We start from the raw sequence: 22,633 nt of genomic DNA, 5'->3' as shown, positions 1-22,633 counted from the left end.
AATCTATGAAGGTCTCATTCCTAGTTGCAATAACCTCCAGTAGGAGAGTGGGGGAACTTGCCACCCTAATGGCGGACCCTCCTTATACATTTTCACCAAGGGCAGGGTGACACTTTGACCCCGCCCCAAAAGTTCCCTCTGCCTTCCACATAAATGAACCAATACACTTACCTGCATTTTTTCCCAAGCCGCACACTGATCCCACACACGCTGCTTGGCACACCCTTTATGTCTGTGAAGCGCTCACGTTCTACATTGATTGCACAAGAGCCTGGCAAATATCTCCTAGACTCTTCCTATCCTTTGCAGAACGATCTAAAGGGCAGGCTGTCTCTTCTCAGAGGATCTCCAAGTAGATTTCTTCATGCATCCACACATGCTACACCATCCATAACAAAGAAGCACCAGGCACCATCACAGCTCATTCCTCCAGAGCCATGTCCTCTACAACTGCTTTCCTCAGAAATGTACCTCTACAGGACATTTGCAACACAGGCACTTGGTCATCAGACCATACATTTGTGCAACATTACACTTTCGCATCCTCCATAGTGTCATCTATGGCTGTTGGACATGCAATATTATCTTCCGTGACAACAACAGGGCTTCATGCCCGCCTCCGTGAGCTGATTACTGCTCTATAAAAAAAACAACAAATGGTCTGGTAGCACTTTATAGACTAACAAAACATGTAGATGGTATCGTGAGCTTTCGTGGGCACAGCTCACTTCTTCAGATGACCGGAGTTATAAGTTTAGGATGTGTAGACCCAAAATAAATAGGAGAGGAGAAGGGGGAGAAGAAAAAGGAGGGGGTGGGAGACAGGGAGCTAGAGGGAATCGGTGAGTATCTGAAGATTGGGTAGCTAAAACAAAGCAGATAAGAATCAAAGTCAATTGATAGTATCCTTCCTGACATAGGAGTGTACACAAAGAGCTGTTTGCACCTTCATTGGCTGTTAAGTGGAGCATCTAAGGGGACACTACTTTCAAAGCAGGGGAAGAAGAAGAAAGAGTTACTCACCTTGTGCAGTAACGTTGGTTCTTCAAGATGTGTGTTCCTGTGGGTGCTCCACTACCCTCCCTTCTTCCCCTCCTTTAGAGCCCCGTGCGCTACTAGCATGGGTAGAGAAGGAACAGAGGGAGCCGTGTCACATGTGCACCCAATGGACACCAACGGCACGAGGGGGCACCACGGCGTGTGTGCAACGCAGCGGACACTGCTAGAAAAATCTCCGGTCACCAGCACAAGGATGCACTGGCACCCAGAGTGGAGCATCCATGGGGGGGGATACATCTTGTAGAAGCACTGTTACTGCACAAAGTGAGTAACTCTTTCTTACATACTTGCCCCGATCTGTGATTAGTGCAGTTTTATCTGTATGCCTGTATCTAGCCCTAGGCTACGTCTAGACTGGCCCCTAATTCCGGAAAAGTCATGCAAAGCAGGTAAGTCAGAATAGGGAAATCCATGGGGGATTTAAATATCCCCTGCGGGATTTAAACAAACATATCCGCCGCTTTTTTTCCGGCTTGGGGAAAAGCCGGAAAAAAGCATCTAGACTGGCGCGATCCTCCGGAATAAAGCCCTTTTCCGGAGGATCTCTTATTCTTGAAAGTAGGAATAAGAGATCCTCCAGAAAAGGGCTTTATTCCGGAGGATCGCGCCAGTCTAGACGCTTTTTTCCGGCTTTTCCCCAAGCCAGAAAAAAAGCGGCGGACATGTTTATTTAAATCCCGCGGGGGATATTTAAATCCCCCGCGGATTTCCCTATTCTGACTTACCTGCTTTGCATGACTTTTCCGGAATTAGGGGCCAGTCTAGACGTAGCCTAAGTGAATGATAGTAATATTTTGAGTCAACTAGCTGTGTAAAATTCCCAGTCCATTGGTACATTTTCAGATTTTGCTAAATCACGTTTTAACTGTTAATTAACTTAATATCATTAGGAATGAGGTTGCACCTTTGGAATAAAACACCAGTGCTAGTAGTAGAGGATTTAGGATTGTTGATGGTGAGTGATTAATTTGGGTATATACGGTTATTGTTTTTCCTTTTAAAAAACTATTAATTGAAATAAAAGAAACCTATTTAAAAAATCAAAATAAGAGTAATTGTTTTACTGTACATTACATTTCCAAACTATTTTTGAATGAATAACACATGCAGTTGTTTGTTTAGTAAAGCAATTTCTTTATAAAAATGAAAACATTATCTTGTAACCTTAATACACTTGACATGATGTTTCTTGTTTTTTATTGTTAACATTTAGATTTCGGGAGTACAGAGCCATAGAAACTTTAGTAGTACTGCTGACTGATCAACCTGAAGAAGTCCTTGTGAATGTGGTTGGAGCATTAGGGGAATGTTGCCAGGAACCAGCAAACAGAGCTATTATCCGGAAATGTGGTGGCATTCCACCCTTAGTTAATTTACTTACTGGAACCAATAAGGCTCTTCTTGTGAATGTCACCAAAGCCGTAGGCGCTTGTGCAACCGAACCTGAAAATATGATGTAAGTTTTCATCTTCATTCTAAATGTTTTATGTAAAAGAAAAATCTTGGCAGTTGTGTTGGCTACAGGTTCAGCATTCAAACATGAATATAGTTAAGGTTGTTAAAGCAGAATAAAAAGGAGAGATTTATTTGCCATAGATGCTGCATTTAAGTCACAGAATAATTATTTGGTATAATGGAACAATATGAAAGTTATGTGAATTTGGAATTAACATGTTAATAACCAGCACAGAATATTATTTATGAACTTCTCTGCATTAAAACTCCATATAATTTCTCATTTGTTTCACATTTGTAAGCACATTTATTGGTTTTGCTTTTGTCAAGATAGTGTTGGCTTTATTTAGTAATTGTTTTGAATATGCGTATTTTTGTTTTTCTGCAGAATGTGGTTTTTATGTGTTCCTGTAGATTATCCTATGCTATGTTATGCTAAGACAAACATTTTGCAGAAAAATAATATATAGGAAGAATAAACTTTTGTGCTCTTGAGAGATTTGGATAAACATTTAAAGTTATTGATTTAAAGCTGATTTAAAGTTCCAGAAATAGGTTTATAAATTCCTATTTTCAAGTGCTCACCGTTGAGGACATATTTTTCCTTATTTTCCTGCACTTTGAGGCTCAATGTATAGAAAAGTTATAGTAACAGAAATGTATTCAGTTAGAACCATGAAAAAGTTTTTTTGAAACTCTTATGTTAGGACTGTTATTAATGTTTTAACTTGGGAAAAAAAAATCCATGTTAATTCTCTTTATAAATTAACGTGCCTCCCCTCTTTTTGTACAAATATACATATCCACCTCCTCCCACACAACCACACACAGGACCAAATTAAAAGCTTGGTGTTTTGTTCAGTGTTACTACTCATTGACTTGTTTTCTAATATTAGATTTGTATAGCATGTGAAAATCAAACTTTTAATTTTGCGAGAAACACTAAAATGTTTTAATGTTCCACTAAAATGTTTAGGTCAGCATTTATTGTGTTTCCTGTGTTTAGGACAGGGACATTTTCCCTGTCCTAAATAGATAATTCTTTCCTTACACATTAGCATGGTCAGAAAGAGATGGTTGTCCTACTCTCCTGCTGATCTGATTTGCATAATTCACTTGATATTCATATAGCACTGCAAGGGTTCCCTTTGCTGAATAGGGCTTTTGTTTTCATGCTTTGGCTGTCACCCAGTGGCAAAAGCCTAGATAGTACACAACTGTAAATATGGCATATATGAACAGTGCTAGTCATGTAGCATAAAAGTATGCATAAATGAAATAAACTGCACAGCTTATTTCATATGAAGAATCGTAAGCATCAACCTTATACACTAATATATTAACCCAACAGAATGAACATCATAAATCAACAGAGAAATTTAAACACCAATAAATATAAATTGGCACTCATAAAACCTCAGACATACTCCAGTACACAGGGCTATCACTTCAAATACCCAGTATGGATAGCTTCATTCTGAAGTGTGGTCAGTCTAAGCACCAAAAATAACATAAGTTATTGCTAAAATTGTGGTCAGACAAAGTCCATCTTGTGTTTGAGAAGGAGAGTGTACAGGTTGTTTAGGAGGAAATTTTTAAAAGATTGCCAAGATTGGGTGAAGGAATCAAATCTCAAATTAGAATCATATGAAAATTTTTCTCCATTGAAATTATTCTCAACATTAGATAACTAAGAAAGCAAGTTTGTAGTACAAGACTAAAATGTATTTTTATTACTAGAAAAAAACCAGGCATAGCTAGCTACTTATTACAAGCTAGATGGTGCAATTCACATATAACTCTTTGCAAACGAGACTGTGCTACAATCTTTCCTAGGATTCAATCCTGTAAGATGCAGAGCACTCTGGTCCTGATCTAGGAAAGCAATTAAGTACATATTTAAGTGATTTAACCCAACTGACTTCAATTAAACTAATCATATACTTAAAATACAGCATATGCTTAAGTAATTTAAGTTGGTTTTAGTGCTCCACATCTTAAAAGAATGAGATACTAGAGTTCCCCAAAATACAGGACTATGTAGCACTTTAAAGACTAACAAGATGGTTTATTAGATGATGAGCTTTCGTGGGCCATCATCATCTAATAAACCATCTTGTTAGTCTTTAAAGTGCTACATAGTCCTGTATTTTGTTTCAGCTACACCAGACTAACACGGCTACATTTCTATCATTAGAGTTCCCCAGTATGCATAGGGGGCTTCACTCTCTGAGTCATCTGTTGTTTTCCATGGTGTACCATTTCTGCTTCACAGACCAGCCAGTGAAGAGATAACTGAAGCCATTGCCCCTCCTCTGCTCCACACTACCCATTTTCGAGCAGTTTGTCTGGCAAGCGAGATGAGGAGAAACAGTCACTGCCATATCACTCAATGCCAAACACTAAATATGGGACATAATATGTGACAAAACCAAAGTATGAGACACACAAAAATATGTTTGCAAGAAACTTAAAATGCTGTGGGCTTCTTTCCTTTAGAAATGTTTTCTGTAAGTTTCAGCAAAAAGTGAGGGGATTCCTAAAATGTGTGGAAAGTAGGTAGTTTTGGACTAAAATGAGTGACGTTCCTTGTAATGATGGATAGCTGAGAGCGATGGCCCCCATTCACAAAGTCTTCTGTTTTGATTGGCTCATTGACTTTATTAGAGCCAGGATTTCATCCCATCTCTCAAAATGCTTTATAGAGCTAATTAATTTAAAAGGTGCCTCAGGGGGTCATCTAATCCAGTGTTTCCCAAACTGGGTCATACCACTAGATGGGTTGCAGGCCTGGAGCTGAGAGGAGATTTTGGTGTAAAGGATGCTGGAGAAGAAGCCCACCCTGCAACAGCAGCTCCCTGTTCTGCCTCCCCATCCTGAACATTGCCATCTGGTGCACAGGATCACAGCTCTTCTCAGGTTTGTCCTGGCTGCCTCTCTGTTATGAGAGATGGGCAGCTGGACCAAATTTTAGTGAACAGTGTTGTGATCTGGCACACTGAAGGGCACTGGCCCAAACCTGAATGATGCTACAACTCTGTATGCCATGTCATAATATTCAGAGCAGGGAGCCAGGCCTGCCCTGTGGCACAGGAGTCATCATTGCAAGTTGAGTGTGGGTAAGATAATTTTCCAACCCCTGCTGCCACCCAGACTTCCCCTCCAGGCTACAGAGCAAGGAGGAGGAAGTGGTGGAGAAAGAGAAAGACACTGGTCTGTGATTTTGGGGGCCCTCCCCAATTTAGAGCCTTGATAGGCCACACCAAAAAAAAAAAAAAGACAAAAATGAGTCGGCTCTCCTTACTTAAAAGTTTGGAAACCACTGATCTAGTCCAATCTGAGGCAGGACCCAATATACATAGATCATCCCTGACAGATGTTTAACCAGTTTTTAAAAATCTCTAATGACTGAGATTCCATAGCCACCTAGGTAACTTGTTTTTGTTTATAGTTTATGCTTATAGTTTGGTGCTTTGTTTATGCTTATAGTTAGACATTTTTCACTGAAATCTCCCTTGCTGCTGATTAAACCTATACTTTCTGTCCTGTCTTCAGTGCACATAAAGAACAATATGATTTCCATCTATGATCTAACGGCCCTTAACATATTTAAAGAGTATTATCAGATGCATGTTCAGTCTGCTTTTCTCTAGATTAAACATACTCTTTTTTTACTCTTTCCTCATAGATCAGATTTTCTAAAGCTTTTATCATTTTTGTTGCTCTCCTCTGGAATGTTTCTAATTTGTCCATATCTTTCTTAAGGCGTGGCTTCCAAAACTGGGCATAGTACTACATCTGTAGCCTAACAATTGCCAAGTAGAGCAGAATAACCGTCTTTCATATTTTAATATACCCTGAATGATACTTGTCTTTTTCAAAACTGCATAACTTTGTAGTTTGTTATTCAATTTGTGTTCCACTATATATCCCAGTTCTTTTTCAGCAGTGTTGCTGCCTAATCAGTTATCTGTCATTTTGTATTTATTTATTTGATTTTTCATTATTAATGTAATACTTGGCATTTATCTTTATTGAATTTCATCATGTAGATTTCAGAGCAATTCTCCAAACTGTCAAGGTTGGTTTGAATTCTAATCCTGTCTTCCAAAGTGCTTTAGGCTCTCCCAGATTGGTATCATCAGCAAATTCTATAATCCCCTCCATTATCCAGAAAAAAGCAGTCATGTAGCACTTTAAAGACTAACAAGTTGGTTTATTAGGCGATGAGCTTTCGTGGGTCTACCTCAGTTCACCTCATGGTAAGGCCAGCCCTGACCATCTTGTTAGTCTTTAAAGTGCTACATGACTGCTTTTTTTGTTTTACCAAGATCAGACTAATACGGCTACCTCTCTGTTACTTTCCATTATCCAAGTCATATATTAATATATTGAATAGTATTGGTACCAGAACAGACCCCTGAAGTATCCCACTTGATATGACCTCCCAGTTTGACAGCAAACCATTCTAACAACTGTTTTTTCAATCAGTTGTTCACCTATCTTATAGTACTTTCATCTAGACCCATGGTGTTCAGTATGCTAGCCACTAACCACTTGTGCCTATTTGGCTGGTTGAGTGTGATTAGTTGTCTTGAACAACGTGACTACTGCTTAAGAACTGGTTGGACATCACTGATCTAGACCACATTTTCCTAGTTTACTTATCAGAGTGTCTTATGGTACGGTGTCAAAGGCCTTACTAAAATCAAGAGGACAGTGCACTTCAAAAAAATATATACTTTAACAAATACAGAGAATTGGTAAGTAAGGTCCATGGGAAGAAAATCTGTGAGGGGAAAAAGAACTCAGCACAGCAGGTAGTTTTCTCTCAAAGAGACAGTATTAAAGGCCCAACAGTAAACTATCCCAATGTGAAGACAAGAAATATGGAAATATGGATGATTGCTTTTGTATTTCTTAGCAATTTGTCTACGTTTCCAGATTTTCTAGGATTACTCTATAATGTGCAGGTTATTAAAGAGTCCCTGATTCAGCCATATTGGCATCTTCTTATTTTTCTTATATTTCCTTTGCAGTTCGATAGTTTACCATTGGGCATTTTTCATACAGATTTTCTTCCTATGGGTTCTTATCTACCAATAATCTGAGTTTGTAAATCTCAAGGTGTAAGGTAACTTTGGGAAAAATGATCATAAAATTACAGATTCGTGACTGTCAGGAGAGTAAAGGGGGAGAACAGTAAGGATGCAAAGTCAGTAATTTTATGATTACTTTCACCCAAGTTGCTTTCAGTTTTCAGATTGACAATACCTTCTCAAGTCTAAACAATCTAAAATGGCTGCCACCTCGGTTACTTCTTCCACTTGTAAGATGTCCCCAACACATTTCAAGAATTTATCAAAGATTTCCAACAGATGTCATGGTAGTTAAAGTACCCTATTTCTACCAGCTTTTGTGTTTTGAGTATTTCTGTTATTTGTTCTAGAAATGCCTCATTCGCCTCCTCCTCCTGAGTTGGAGGTCTATAGTAGACTCCAACCATCACACTGCTCACTTTTTTTCCCTTTTGTCTTTATCAAGACACTTTCAGTTGCTCTGCCTTTCACTTTTTTTTGTACTTTAGAACCAAGACTGGATTAAAGAACGTGGGGTCCTGAGCATTATGGCAGTTAAGGCTTGCTGCCCTCTGTATCTCTGGGGGAGGAGCTTTCCCATATTGTCAGATGCCCCTCGGGGGGTCAGGTCCTGCCTTTGGCTGGGGGGGGGGGGGTGAGTCCTGTGCTAAGGCATAGAAGGCACTGGGGAGGGTTGGGTCCTGCTCTTGTTGGGTAGGAGGCCCTGGGAGGTTCTATTTTGAGGGTTGGGAGGCCCTGTGGGGAGTGTAAGATCTGCCCCAGGGTGGATGGGAGGCCTAAATAGGGGTTGGAGTGTGAGCCTGCTCCTCACTCAGTTCACAGAGTCTCCTTTCTCATGGGATTTAATTGGCTCCCCACTCTAGCTTGTTGGTTCTCACCTCAGAATGCAGGCATTTCCCTTCTCTGGTGATGCCCAGCCCTGCTCTCTTGCTGGTCCTGGGTTGATTTTTGTGTACTCAGCAGTGTTGCCTGTAAGCTGTATGCTTGTGTGGCCACTCAGGGGAGTTTCCAATATCTCCCAGCTGATTAGCACCCACAGCTAGTTTTGTATTTCTCCTGGTGGTATACATTCGCATATGCTTTGGTGCACATGACAAAATGTATTTTGAACACAGATAGGAAAAGATCCACACAAGGATGGAAAAGATTAGAGGGAACATTGGTGTGTAGACTGATTTTCATTTTCCAGTGATTGTTGGCAAGGGCACTGAATGTGCAGTGGTTAATCTCAGCCTGCTTAGAACAACTGTATATATTTGTGATATACAATGTAGCACCTTCTCCCTTTTTTCCTGCCTCTCCTTCTGAGCAAAGTATTCCCCTCCATGACTATAGTGATAGAAACTGATAGAAAGGGAGAAAAATATGGTTTTGGATATGGTCTGAAAAGAAAGGGCCAATTCATGAGGTGGGGCTCTATTGACGAGTTTGCACCAATAGTGGTAAGATTGTGAGAATGGACAGAGAAAGCTAGACGGATAGGAAGAATGAGTGAAGAGAGCCATTGTAAGAATCTTAGTTCCATGTGGTTGTATCATGTTTGGTGTATTCTTTGTTTTATTTAGGAAAAATGATTAATATTTATATGGGACCAGTAGCATGTCTACTATAAAGTTTCTAATGAAGTTGTTCATTAATAAAATGCAAAATAAACCTTCAATTAAAAATTAGCACCTTATAATCCCTCTTTTGTGTGTTTTCCCCATATAAGGACTGGGAAATTCTTCCCTTGGTGGGGAAAAAGACAAGTTGGTTTCCTTGCTCATTTAGAACCAGTCTGGAATTTGGGCACCAGACTTCTATATATCTCCTGTGGGCCAATGAAAGCAAAGAAAGTTTATTTGGAAGCTGACTGCTTCTAGTGCACATCTGCTACCTCAGAGTCCTTTGCCAACTGTTGCCCCCTGAAAAAATCCCTGTCCAAGGAACAGAGGATATAGGCCAGTTAAATCTGATTTGGTCAGCATTAATTTTTTTCTTTATTGGCTTCTTGATTTGGAAGGGGAGAAAGACTTCTCTTTGCAACATCAGTCTCCAGGTAGCTGGAGTCGGCTTACCTTAAGACGAGCTGTGGCAGTATCCACACAGCGGGAAGCCAATGGGAACACATGCTCCCTTTGGCTTCCTACTCCTTGCAGAAATAGGAGTACTGGAGGCCAGAGGGGGCTGCCCTCAGCATTCAATTTACAATTCTACATTAGACCTGCTAAATTGAATGTCAGAAGATCAAACTCCGGAGGAACTTAAAAAACAACAAATAGTCTGGTAGCACTTTAAAGACTAACAAAACATGTAGATGGTATCATGAGCTTTTGTGAGCACAGTCCACTCTTTCAGATGACCAACTCTTTAGTGGAATCAGAGAGAGGCTTGTAAAATCTGGTATTGGTCAGTTCTCTGGTTGCCTCTTTTTCATAGTCTGTCCTGTTCATGATGACTACAGCACCTCCTTTGTCAGTGTCTTTGAATATGATGTTAGGATTGTTTTTGAGGCTGTATATAGCATTGCATTCAGCATTACTGAGGTTATATGTTATATGTTGTTTTTTGCTGACAATGTCAGCTCGAGCACGTTTGCAGAAGCAGTTGATATAGAAATCAAGACTCTCGTTACGACTGTTAGTGGGGGTCCACATAGTAGCTATCCTCTTATGGGATCGGTGGGGGGGGGGGGGGAGCAGCAAGGTCAGTGTGTTGTACATTGATGTGCTGGAAGTATTCCTTCAGACAGAGGCAGTAAAAATAGGTTTCCAGATCTCCACAGAACTGTATCATATTCATAGGGGTAGTGGGGCAAAAGGAGAGTCCTTGAAATAGGACAGATTCCTCTGCTGGGCTAGGAGAGTAGTTGGATAGTCTGACAATGATGTTGTGTGAGTTGAAAGTATCTGGAATGAGAGATCCTGAGGCATGTAGCAGTTTGGATAGTTTATTGTCCTTTATCTTCTGAAAGGAATTGAAGTGGTCCTTGTAGGTGGTTTGTTGAATTGTAATAAAGTCTGTACAAGATGAAGTGTGTGTGGAGGCTTGGTTTTTTATGATAGTTTCTAATGTTGAGAGCTCCTCCTTGATTTTTTTCTGTTTGTTGTATAAAATACTGATAAGGTGATTCCTCATTGTGGTGTGTGGGTTTTTTTGTTTTTTTGTTTGTTTTTTGCAAGAGTGTGGCATAATCTCTGGCTGTATTCCATGAGATATAGATTGTAGTGGTTTTTCACCCTTAGGTATGATGTTCATCTGTTTGCACTTGGAAAGGAAGATAATATCAGTTTGGGTCTGTGCAAGTTGGTCATCTGAAGAAGTGGGCTGTGCCCACAAAAGGTCATGATACCAGCTACATGTTTTGTTAGTCTTTAAGGTACTACCAGACTACTTGTTGTTTTTTAAGTTTATCCTGTACAAGCTAACACGGCTACCCTCTGAAGCTTTTAAACTCTGGAGGGTTGATCTTGCTAGTGTAGACATACCCTTATTGTGTGTCATCTCTGTTTTTGCTGGAACCAGACTCATGCATTAATGAAGTCATCATGTTAACATAAATAGTTACTACCAGCTATCTGAATCCATACAAAGTTTGACAGAGGAACTTACCTAATACTTTGTGTAATAAGTTTAAAAAATAAATACTCAAGTTCCTAAATTGAATATTGCAAATAATGAGGATGGAGAAAAATCATTTAGAGTTGTTCAAGAGGGTATAATTAGGAGGACAGGATTAAAAAAGTGAAAACTGAGGTTGAATATCAGGAAAAGTTTCAACAGTGAAATCCATTCAGTGAAGACTGTGGAATAATCTCTTAAGGGAAATGCTGCAATCCCCATAAGATGGAATGAGTAAGTGCTAAACTGCCCAAAGCACTAGAAAATACACCAGAGAGAGCAACCCTACATTGACAAGGGAGTAGGATTAGATAACAATACATGAATCCAGTTCCATCTCTTATAAAGCGAGGTCTTATGTAGGTCTTTTTATTTTCTCTTTGGTTCTTTTAGACTAGACCATGTCTTAGTTGTGACTGAGATGCACTCAGTACAGCTGAGACATGTAGCTGGGGGAAAAGTAGTTGTATGCTACCTTTTCAGTCACAGAGTTCTGGTGTTGGCTGGAGACTGGTCAGGCTTGCTCAGTGGCACAATTTGGAGCTGCTTGTAGGTTTTCCATGGCCTTAAACAGCTATTTTGGCAACTGGGAATGACCAGAGTGCAAAGGCATCCCATCTGTGCCCTTTTCCATTAGCCATGACCCCTTACACTAGGAACCAAGAGTGAGGGTGGCATAGAGCTGCTATCAGCTCTGCATTATTTGAAGATTCCCCTTGAAAAATGAAATTCCCAGTAGGCCAAGCAAACCAAGCACACTCAAAACAGCTGACCAACTGTATGCATCCAGAATATATGCCTATTGGGCAGTAAAATTCAGAGCAGTTCAGGTAATTTCCTAGGTTGAGGTGTTGCTGTTTCTATGACCAATTCTATGCAGACTTTGGTCATTCTGAATAGGCAGTCACTTAATATAGATAATTTAATATCATCAAATGCTTAGGAAGACTTGAGGCTTCTGCTTAGGTTCACTACTTACTTAATAACATAGAATTCACTGTATTTATTTTAAAAACCTCCAAGGTCATGATAGCTAAATATGTTTAACTGCCAGGATAACGGTTTTAGAAATTCAAATCAATATTTTGATCATATATTTTAATAAAAATGTAACTTATACAAACCAATTTACATTCCAATAATTTGATATTGAATATTTCCAGCATAAACTTTAACATGGATTGCTCAAACAAACATGCATGCCCTTCAGACATCTGTTTGTTATATCTATCATCTTCTTTTAAACACTATTTGCCAGCACTTTTGAGAAATCTGGGAGTATATCCTGCCAACTCAGACCACGTACACAAACATAAACAAACACCGTTATACTGACTCTGTTTTGTGTTCACTGGTAAAATTATAGGGTTTACTTCTGGAAGAGTGTAATCTCATCTTTTTTCAAACCACAGTTTAATATGTGACTTAAAACTTTCACAGTATTTCTTGTAAATTACTTTGATAAATTGTATATCAGTGACTCTAAATCCATCTGGCTAAAATAATCCACCGGAATCTGAGTCCCGCACCATGCGGCTGCCAACAGCGGGGCCTAGCCATGCGGGTGATGGTAGAAAAAAGATTGCGCCCCATTGCCCTATATTGCTGATGTTTGCTCAAATAGCCATGCTATGGGAAAAGATAAATGATCTGTTGCTATACAAGTGCCTACCATATCCTTATGAAGAAGCTTGCATGTTCACCTAGCTTTCAATGGCTTCATTTTAGTCCATAAAAATCTAATACCTCAGCACTGAAAACTAGATTTAAAATCTATAGATTTTCAAGGCAAAAAGACTAATGAAAATGTAGTTAAATTCAAAATGGGATAAGAAATAAATACATGTAAACTCATTAATAGAAAAATAATAACTGGAAAATAATTTCCTTTGCAGTGGGTGGGGGACACATCACTACATCAGGCTGTGTAGGAGAAGAGATTTGGAGAATAATTTGAAATCTTTTGTACCCTAGATCAGTGGTGAACAACCCGTGGGGGTTGCGGATGTCTTCCTGGGGGGGTCGCCTTGCTGCGCAGCCACCAACGACCAGGCCCAGCCCCCGGCCACCCGAATCTGAGCCCCGCACCATACAGTTGCCAACAGCTGGGCCCAGCCATGGGGGTGATGGTAGAAAAAAGATTGCTTCCCATTGCCCTAGATTGTTGATGTTTGCTCAAGTAGCCATGCTTTGGGAAAAGATAAATGATCTGTTGCTATACAAGTGTCTACAATATCCCTATGAAGAAGCTTGCATGTTCACCTAGCCTTCAATGGCTTCATCCTGTGATAAAATTGCATTAATATGGGGATGAAGGAATGGACTAATTTGGAAAAAAATATAATTCCTGAATGAAGAGGCAGATCAGTGCTATTGTACATGATCCAACTCTCCCTTCCCCATATGTACATGATCCAACTCTCCCTTCCCCATATATACATGCTTAGATCAACTTAATTTCTATACATTGTCCTACACTATGCAGACCAATATCAATATAACTGTGGGTTTTGCCTGTCAACATAACTACTGCCAGTGCCAATGGGAGAAGCTCTCTTGCTGGCGTAGATAGCATCTTCACTTAGTGCTTCAGCAGAACTACTGCACCAGTGCACTGCTGTGGTGCTATAAGTATAAACAAACCCAAAGAATGGGGGCATAGTTTTTGCACTGTACATAATTCTGTGTACTGTAAAGATTTTATATAGAAACATGAGACAGCAGTTAAATGTAATCAACTTTATATTTTTATTTCATCTCTTATCTAGGATATCTGGCAAAAAGATCAGAATTTTGGCTCTGAATGGCCTTTCATATAATAAAAAATCTACTTAATTGTTTATATTTTACATACGATATAAAATAAAAGCATTTAAATATATGTATTTTTAAAAAGTTATACGTAAGATTTTTGCTGTCAATTATATAGTATATGATTTAATCTTTTATTCGAGTCCCTTCAGCTTTTCAAATAAAATGTTCAATTATCTTTATAAAATAATATCCTTTAAAAATCCTTTGAGTTGTTCCTTAATACGAGAGATGTCAATGAGTAGCTGACTAGACGACTAACCAATAAGCCTAGGCGTATCAGTTTATCTAGTTGACTACTTGCATTCTCCCTCCCTTGCTGCCCCTGTATCACATCCCATGGAGCAGCCTTTGTCCATGGCAAGCTTGAACCCCCCGTGGACAGTGGCTGCTGCCAGAGCAGCCTCTGTCCACAGCCAGCCTGGGCCACCGCAGACAGAGGGTGCTTCGCGGCAACCTCCCCCGGCCTTCCCGCCCTCAGCAGCCTCTGTCCACAAGGAGCTCAGACCCCCTGCAGACAGGGGCTGGGCTGCCACCCCATGCTGCTGCCTCTGTATCAGAGGGGGTAGCACAGGGTGGCAGGCAGCCAGTTTCTGAGGGGAGCTGGTTTTTAAACTGGCTCCCCTTGTGAGCTGGCTCCTGCTTTGCACACTGTGCTGCTGCCTCTGATACAGAGGCAGCAGTGTGGGGTGGCAAGAGGCTCCCCAGGAGTGGAGCCAGAGTGTACTGCCATCCTCACACCTAAGGACTATGGAATAGTTGACTAACTTCTACGAATTCAAGCAGACTTTGACACCCTGAGGGAACTGATGGACAGGATCCCCTGGGATGCTAACATGAACGGGAAAGGAGTCCAGGAGAGCTGGCAATATTTTAAAGAAGGCTTAATGAAGGCACAGGACAAACCATCCCCATGAGCAATAAGAAAAGCAAATATGGGAGGCGACCAGATTGGCTTACTAAGGAAATCCTTGGCAAGCTTAAACACAAAAAGGAAGCTTATAAGAAGTGGAAACTAGGTCAGATGACTAGGGAGGAGTATAAATATATTGCTCAAGAATGCAGGGGAGTAATCAGGAAGGCAAAAGCACCATTGGAATTGCAGCTAGCAAGGGATGTGAAGGGTAACAAGAAGGATTCTACAGGTATGTTAGCAATAAGGCTATGTCTAAACCAGTGTTTCTCAAACTGTGCTCCGCGGAGCTCCAGGGCTCCGCAAGACATCTCCAGGAGCTCCGTGAGGTTGACAAACTGGAAACATCGATAGGTACAACACATACAATCAGTGGACTACTGGAGCTCCGCGTAAATTTATACACATGTAAAGGGCTCCGGAGTCCAAAAAGTTTGAGAACCACTGGTCTAAACTACATTCCTCTTTTGAAAGAGGAATGTAAATGAGGCCAATCGAAAATTCAAATGAAGTGCAGATTTACAAATCTCATGCTTCATTTGCATAATCATGTGACTGGTTTTTCAAAAAAGGGTTTTTCGAAAAAAAAAACCCGCAGTCTAGATGGGTTTTTTTTTAAAAAAAAAACCCCTTTTTCGAAAGAACCCATACGCTTCATTTTTTCAGGAGTATGGGTTCTTTCAAAAAAGGGGGTGTTTTTTTTTAAATAACCCTGTCTAGACTGTGGTTTCTTTTTCGAAAAACCCTTTTTTGAAAAAGCGCTCTCACGCGATTATGCAAATGAAGCATGAGATTTGTAAATCCGCACTTCATTTGAATTTTCGATCATCTTCATTTACATTCCTCTTTCAAAAGAGGGTGATCAGAGAGGGTGTGGGGCCCTGTCAAGGGGCCGGACACCTCGAAGGTCAGGATGTCCCAAAGTCGGGGTCAATGTCCCTTTTTCACAGGGCAAATACGGCCCTATGGGCTTAGTCTCAAAGTATAGTTCCCTCTAACCAGGATAAATACAGCCCTGCGGGCCTAGTCCCAAACACAGTTCTCCTTATCAGGGTAAATACAGCCCTGCAGGTTAGGCTATGTCTAGTTTTTTTCCAAAGATGATGGAGAGAGGCTGTTCTCAGTAGCGATGGATGGCAGAACAAGGAGCAATGATTTCAAGTTACAGTGAGGGAGGTCTAGGCTGGATATTAGGAAAAACTATTTCACTAGGGAGGTGGTGGAATCTCCATCTCTAGGGGTTTTTAAGTCCCAGTTTGACAAAGACCTGGTTGGGATGATTTAGTTAGGATTGGTCCTGCTTTGGACAGGGGGCTGGACTTGATGATGTCCTGAGGTCCTTTTCAGCCCTAGGATTCCATGATGCTAACATCTCTGCTTAATACAGGTTCTGCTGTAGTTTAATTTTGTCTTCATAATGCCAACAAATTATTGTAAAATGCATTATTTAAGTGACAGCAGCCACAAGGGTGACTAATCTGCATGCTATGAATGAGTACAGAATTGGATGCTGTCAAGGCTGTTCCCCAGTCTGGCACGATGAATGCAGAAGTGGGGGGCCCACAAAAGCAACCCAAAACCTGATCTCTACAGGGTTCTATACAAAAACTCCTCCCCACAAATCCTAATACCTGGATTTTGGGGAATCCGCTGCTACAATCAAGTGCTTTTGAACCCACAAACAGGGGTGGACACTTGAAACCAACCCCAGGGCACCCCAAGCTCTTTTATCCAAAGAGCTTGAAAAGAAGAGAAAATACAAGTTGGAATCTGTGAGGCATGCAGATCCCACAGACAGATTTTCCAGGACACAAAAATGAACCAATACCAGGTAAATTTAAAAAAGAAAGAACTTTCATTATTAAAACAATACTCCAGTTACAAGCATAGTTGGAATGGCTAGATGGTAAGAGCCACCAATTAATATACTCATGGAGGATTCCGCCATGGGCCAACACTTAGTTTTTCCTCTCTTTTGCAACTATTTCTAACAGCACAGACATCAGATCCAAATTCCCAAACCAGAAAACAATAAAACCTGATGGATTTATCTAGACTTTACCCTACTTACACATTATGACTAGTCTTTTTCTTGGAGAGAGACATGTCTTCTGATTCCCTTAGTGTCTAGCAAGCAAAACTGGCTCAGAGACAAAGGAGGGAAAATATAAACATTCCTTTGTCTCAGTTTGAAATCCTTACCTGCATTACTATTAGCTGAGCAGATACCTGGCTAGTTAACCCCTTAGTTCCCAGGCTGCTGGCCAACCCTCATGGTTATGACAGATGCCTACCAAAGTAAATGTTCAAGTATTCAAGGCTATTTTGGTTATGATAAGTAACTTTATTACAGCATCCTGCTAGTAATATTAAAGGTGAGAAGAAACTTTTGTATTTCTAGGCATTTTTAAAATGTATTTTTATCCTAGAAGAAGCTAGAAATTGGGAAATATTTACAGAAATAAATGTTCCTAGCCATTTATATTCAGTGTCCTTCTACTGTTATTACAAATATCTGAGTTTGAAAATAAGCTGTCTGTCTCATACATCCCAGTTTCTTGATCTGCTTAATAGAAATTGGCAAGTATCATAGAAAAAAAATACGTAAAATGGTTTATGCTTAAATTGTGATTAAATACAATTTAAAGCCCCTCCCAGCACAAAAATATTTCCTTAAGAGCACTGCTGAAACCACAAACTGTTCTTTTCATTTTGAATGATCAAAGAGAAAGAGACAGAGGTTGTGAATATGGTGAGTGAAGTAAATGTATTTGTTTTAGGCCATGTAGCACCTCTGCCCATTCTTTCTTATGATGCATTTTGAGACCATTTTGAACCCAGTACTATTCCCATTATTGAAGAATGGGAGCAGAAGTGGGTCCATTGACTTACATGCAAATTGTAGGTGCTTTCTACTTCACAGGATCTGACCACCAGAGTTTTTTGTTCTGGTTATTCCCTCATGAGTGGACTTTGTGAACCAGAATCCGAGCGTAGCTACATACAGGTTGGAGCTCTCTGATCTGGCACCCTCAGGACCTGACTGGTACCGGACAAGGGAAATTGCCAGACCGGGGAGGTCCCTCCCCTAATGATCTGTGCTAAACCACTGCCCTCCTTCCCTTGCTGCCTTCCCTGCTGCAGCTTGGCCAGCCATTGCTTCCTGGGCCAGAGCTCTCCTGCTCCCACTGGCCACACTGCTGCCAGAGTCAGAGCTGCACCGCAGGGGTTGAAGCTTCCTGTTTGCTGTCAGGGTCAGAGCTGTATGGTTGGGACAGGAGCTGCGTGGTCACTGCCAGCCCCTGCTACTGCCCAATTGCTGGGGCCAGATCTCCCCGCTGTGGTGCCTCCCCCAATGGGGCTCCTGGGTGAGTCCCCGCCCTACCCCCCGTGTTACTGCCCCATGGCCAGACCTCCCCATACCTGGACTCTGTGGTCCAGGAACATCTGTGGTCCTGCCGGACTACAGATGTTGCCGGACCAGAAAGTCCTGGTTAAGGGAGGTACAATCTGTGCTCGTAATTTTGACTTCACGGGGAATTTTGTGTGAGGGCCAATAGGTCATTTCCATGTGAATCTACATACATTGGCTAAATTCGTCAACAGATACATGATGAGGAAATATAATACATTTAATATTTGCCCCTATTTTCCGTTACACATTTTTCAATGTATTATTCTGAAATAGTATATAGTTTATTGATACTCATTAGACTTTGCAACTATTAATGTGATATCCCTTCCTGTGAAGTTGAAAGGCACAAACTGTAGTGAAAATAAGGAGGGACATGATGTGAGAAGAAAAGAAATACAGATGTGGAAGGAACGGTGACAGGAACAGGAGCAGCAAAATAAGAATATAATACAAGTTGGAATTAAGAATCGAAGATGCAGGGGCCAAGGAAAGGCAGATGAGGATGTGAAATACAGTGAGAAAATGGTGTTTAAAGGAAATAAATAATGGGGAGCATGTGAGAGAGCTGGAAAAGAGAAAAGAAAAACAGAGACCATAACAAAAACAGATGGAGAAAAAGCCATCTTACCAAAAATAGGGCTTTGTTAACATATATATATTTGTTAGATATAGTAAACATCCTTTAATAAGTATTATGTGCATGATAGTATTATAATATTCATTATATATGTGGATGTTAGGAAGTTATATTAACTGAATACATTATGCTCCTCCCACAAGTCTATTCCCCCATGTTAAGTATCCCACAAAGCTTTATAAAGTTAAAATAAACTTTGGCATTAGAAAATAGTAAACTTATCAAATTAATTATGCATTAATACTCTATATTAGGGCTGTCAAGTGATTAAAAATTAATGGATTTGTCATGTAATTAAAAATTAATTGTGATTAATCATGCAGTTAAACAAAATGCCATTTAAATAAATATTGTTGATGTTTTCTACATTTTTAAATCTATTGATTTCAATTACAACACAATCTACACCGCTCACTCTGTGTATTTTGATTACAAATATTTGCACAGCAAAAAGCAAAAACAAAAAAAAAATTTATTTTTCAATTCTCCTGGGCTGGTACATTTTCATTACAGTTTTGGAAAACTGCTGTACATCTTCAGATCACTTTGAGCTTTCTTGTGCTCTCACACCAGTTATGTTAACTACACTGGCTTCCCTCAAGTAAACTCCAGATCTACACTGGGCCTTTTATCAAATCCAATAGCAAAAAGTTTCCTGTTCGTGTTTGTGTTTTCTGAAATGACAGGAAAGCAGTATTGAAGTTACTGAAAAAAGCACTATATGAGATTTTGAAAATTGTCAGTCTTTGTTACTATGTGGACCAAACATTTACGTATTTATACATAGTTATGTTCTGTGTCATTTTGCTGTTATGGTTTGTTGTGCTACTGCCGATGTGAACTCTGATTACTTACTTTCTCAGTTGACTTTTCTTCTGGCAGTTGGTATATTTGGCACTGATACTGCCTTTAATTTAGCAGGCCTTACATTAAATAGGGCTTTTAAAATCAGGTTCTCCTCAGTTCGGGGGTGGAGGGTGGAGGCGGATCTATATTTTGAAAACAAAATTACATAACCAGGTTGTCTCAATTTGTTGTAAGTAATGCCCTAAGTTACTTTAGATGGAGTTCATGTCTTAAGTCATTTCTTCTGCAACAAAAAAATTGTATGATTTTGTACAGAACTGATTTTATACTTAAATCCTGGCATACTTTTACATAGTGAACATAAATTATATGTTTTTATGTGATTTTTATAAGATTTTCAATTAAGATGTGGGCTATCAGTGTATAATTAAACTTTTACTTTTGTGATCAGAAATCAAAGAGTGCCTGATTTTATCTTCATCTCATCTGCTTTGAGTTTAATGTATCTTTCTGAACAAAGACATGTTTGTAAAGAATATTAAGTTTTGTTTGGCCTGCCTTTCCTTTTAAAGTACTCAGTGGACCCTAATGGGAAGTTATGATCCCCTGACTGATTGATATATAAACATAAGACAGATGGTGTAGAGATGACTTTGATGATAATTCACTTTTCAGTTAGTCATGAAGATACTTTGATTACTGTGTGTTTAAGTAATTATAACACAGTGTTCAATGTTAGTCTTGTTAGTAGGGAACACACGGGAAACAAGTTACACGTTATTCATGTCCAACAAAGGATGCACTGTGGTGTGACCATTTTAATTCCTAATGCTAGATTAGAAACATAGGATTTTAAAATATATCATACTGTAAAGCAAATAAATTAAACATAGACTGTAAAAAAAGTTAAGTGCATAGTTTTTTTTGACATAAATATTAGTTTTGGAAAATATTTGTTACCATATGAAAGGAACTAGTATGTTTGAATTAGGGTTTCACTCATTAAAATGTCACGTGGCTTGTTTCTAGGTTTACATGAGTTCTAGATATAATGCAGTTTGTTTCATTCTTTGAATAAGGCATTTTACATGTAAATACTGAGAAAAAGATAAATAACACCCATAAGCTTTAGTTAAAAAATGTGTGCACAACCATCTAGTGAGAGTGAGTAACATTTATAGAAAATGTTGATAATATTTACTTGACAGTAAACCACTAACACTTAGATAACAAGACAGTTTATTAAAAAAATCATACCACTGTTTCTTGTGTGTTTCTATAATAGGATAATTGACCGCTTAGATGGAGTTCGTTTGTTGTGGTCTTTGTTGAAAAATCCTCATCCAGATGTTCAAGCAAGTGCAGCGTGGGCTATCTGTCCTTGTATTGAAAATGCTAAGGTGAGAATATATTCAGTAAAATGCAAATGCTTATAGATAAGACTAAGATTTAGTTATGGGAAATTTAGGAAAAGTCACAGACAAGTCACAATTAATAAAAAAAAAAAATCATGTCCGCATGACCTGCCTATGACTTGCCCATGACTTTTACTATAAAAATATCCCTGACTAAAACTTAGTAGTTCCTAGGGTCCTGGATGCTGTTGGTGGGCATCAGTAGTGGACGGCTACCCCCAGACTGGCCATTGGGGTTGGCTGACCGTAGCTATCCACTGCTCTTATGCCCTGGGGACTGTTGCATGGGTGATTCCTAGGGTCAGCGTCCTGCCTCTTTGAGTTCCCATGACTGCCCGAGCAGTGGCCAGTGCAGCTGGCCCCAGAGCAGTCTTCAGGGCTGCTGCTTGAGTGCTCCCTGAGGACAGCTGCCCTGGACTATCTGAGCATGAGCCTGTGCAGCTGATCTGCAGGGCGCCCCATCAACTGCCCCTACGGACAGCTGTCCTGGCAGTCCTAAGATCAGCTGCACCAGCCACTGCAGCTGTGAAAGTCATGGAGGTTGTGGAAAGTCACAGAATTCATGACTTCCACAACCTCCATGTCAGAATCACAGCCTTATTGATAAATCATAATTACATATCCTTCTTCAAGTAATGTCCCCATAGGTGCTCCACTGTTGGTGTCGGGCTCATCCCGGCACTGCAGATCAGAGTTTTTCTAAAAGTATCGGGTTGGGCCACAAATGTGTGGGCAGGAAGCGAATGCCATTCACACCCAAGTTATAAACCCATCCCTTTTCCCCTCTGCTACCATGTCTCCCATCCTCCCCTCGTCCCGTGGTGCCTGCTACTGCCTCCACACCCACCCCTCACCTTTCTCTGCTGTCCTGGCTCCTGCCCTTCTCACTCCCCTCAGCACTCTTGGGACTTGCCCCACCTCCCCATTCTCTTTGACCCTTCCACCTGCCCTTCCTTTCCCCTCTGTGCCCACCCCACCTCCAGTTCCCCTCCCCATCCCTTCTTCTAACACCTCCCTTCTACCCAGCTGCCTTGCCTCTCTCCTCTGCCCTCTGGTGCCCGTCTCTCCCCTCCATTCCCCTCCCCATGTCTGTCGTTCTGCTTCACCCCCACAATCTCCCTGGCATCTGGACTTTCCCTTACCCCCTGCACTCTTCTGGTGCCCCTCACTGCCCCTGCCCTCCCAACACCTGCCCCCTCTTGCCCCTTCTTCCTCCCTGGTGCCCACCCCATCACTATCCTCTGCCCCAGTTCTCCTTATGCCCCTCTGTACCCTCATACATGACTTGCTCCCACCCCTCCTTTCAACCCCTCTTTTTCTGGGACCAACTCCTCCCCTCTCCTCTTCCTTCCCGTTGCTCCCATTGCCCCTCCTCTTCCAGCATCACCCTGTCTCCTCCCCTCTCCCACCTCCAACTGGCAC

The 22,633-nt window shown here is 40.6% G+C and overlaps 1 protein-coding gene across 7 annotated transcripts in view; it reads left to right on the top strand.

Annotated features, from left to right (window-relative positions):
- Positions 1–22,633, top strand: part of ODAD2 (outer dynein arm docking complex subunit 2) — a 224,329-nt gene that overhangs the window by 126,756 nt on the left and 74,940 nt on the right. For all 7 annotated transcript variants that reach the window (XM_075922574.2, XM_075922576.2, XM_006124782.5 and 4 more), the window contains 2 exons: positions 2,273–2,515; positions 21,082–21,196. In XM_075922574.2, coding sequence (XP_075778689.1) covers positions 2,273–2,515; positions 21,082–21,196 — 358 coding nt within the window. The remainder of the gene's footprint in view (positions 1–2,272; positions 2,516–21,081; positions 21,197–22,633) is intronic.

This window comes from Pelodiscus sinensis, chromosome 2, assembly GCF_052426305.1.
Source record: "Pelodiscus sinensis isolate ZL-2025 chromosome 2, ASM5242630v1, whole genome shotgun sequence".
Taxonomy (NCBI): domain Eukaryota; kingdom Metazoa; phylum Chordata; order Testudines; family Trionychidae; genus Pelodiscus; species Pelodiscus sinensis.
This window is presented reverse-complemented; position numbering and strand designations above follow the sequence as displayed.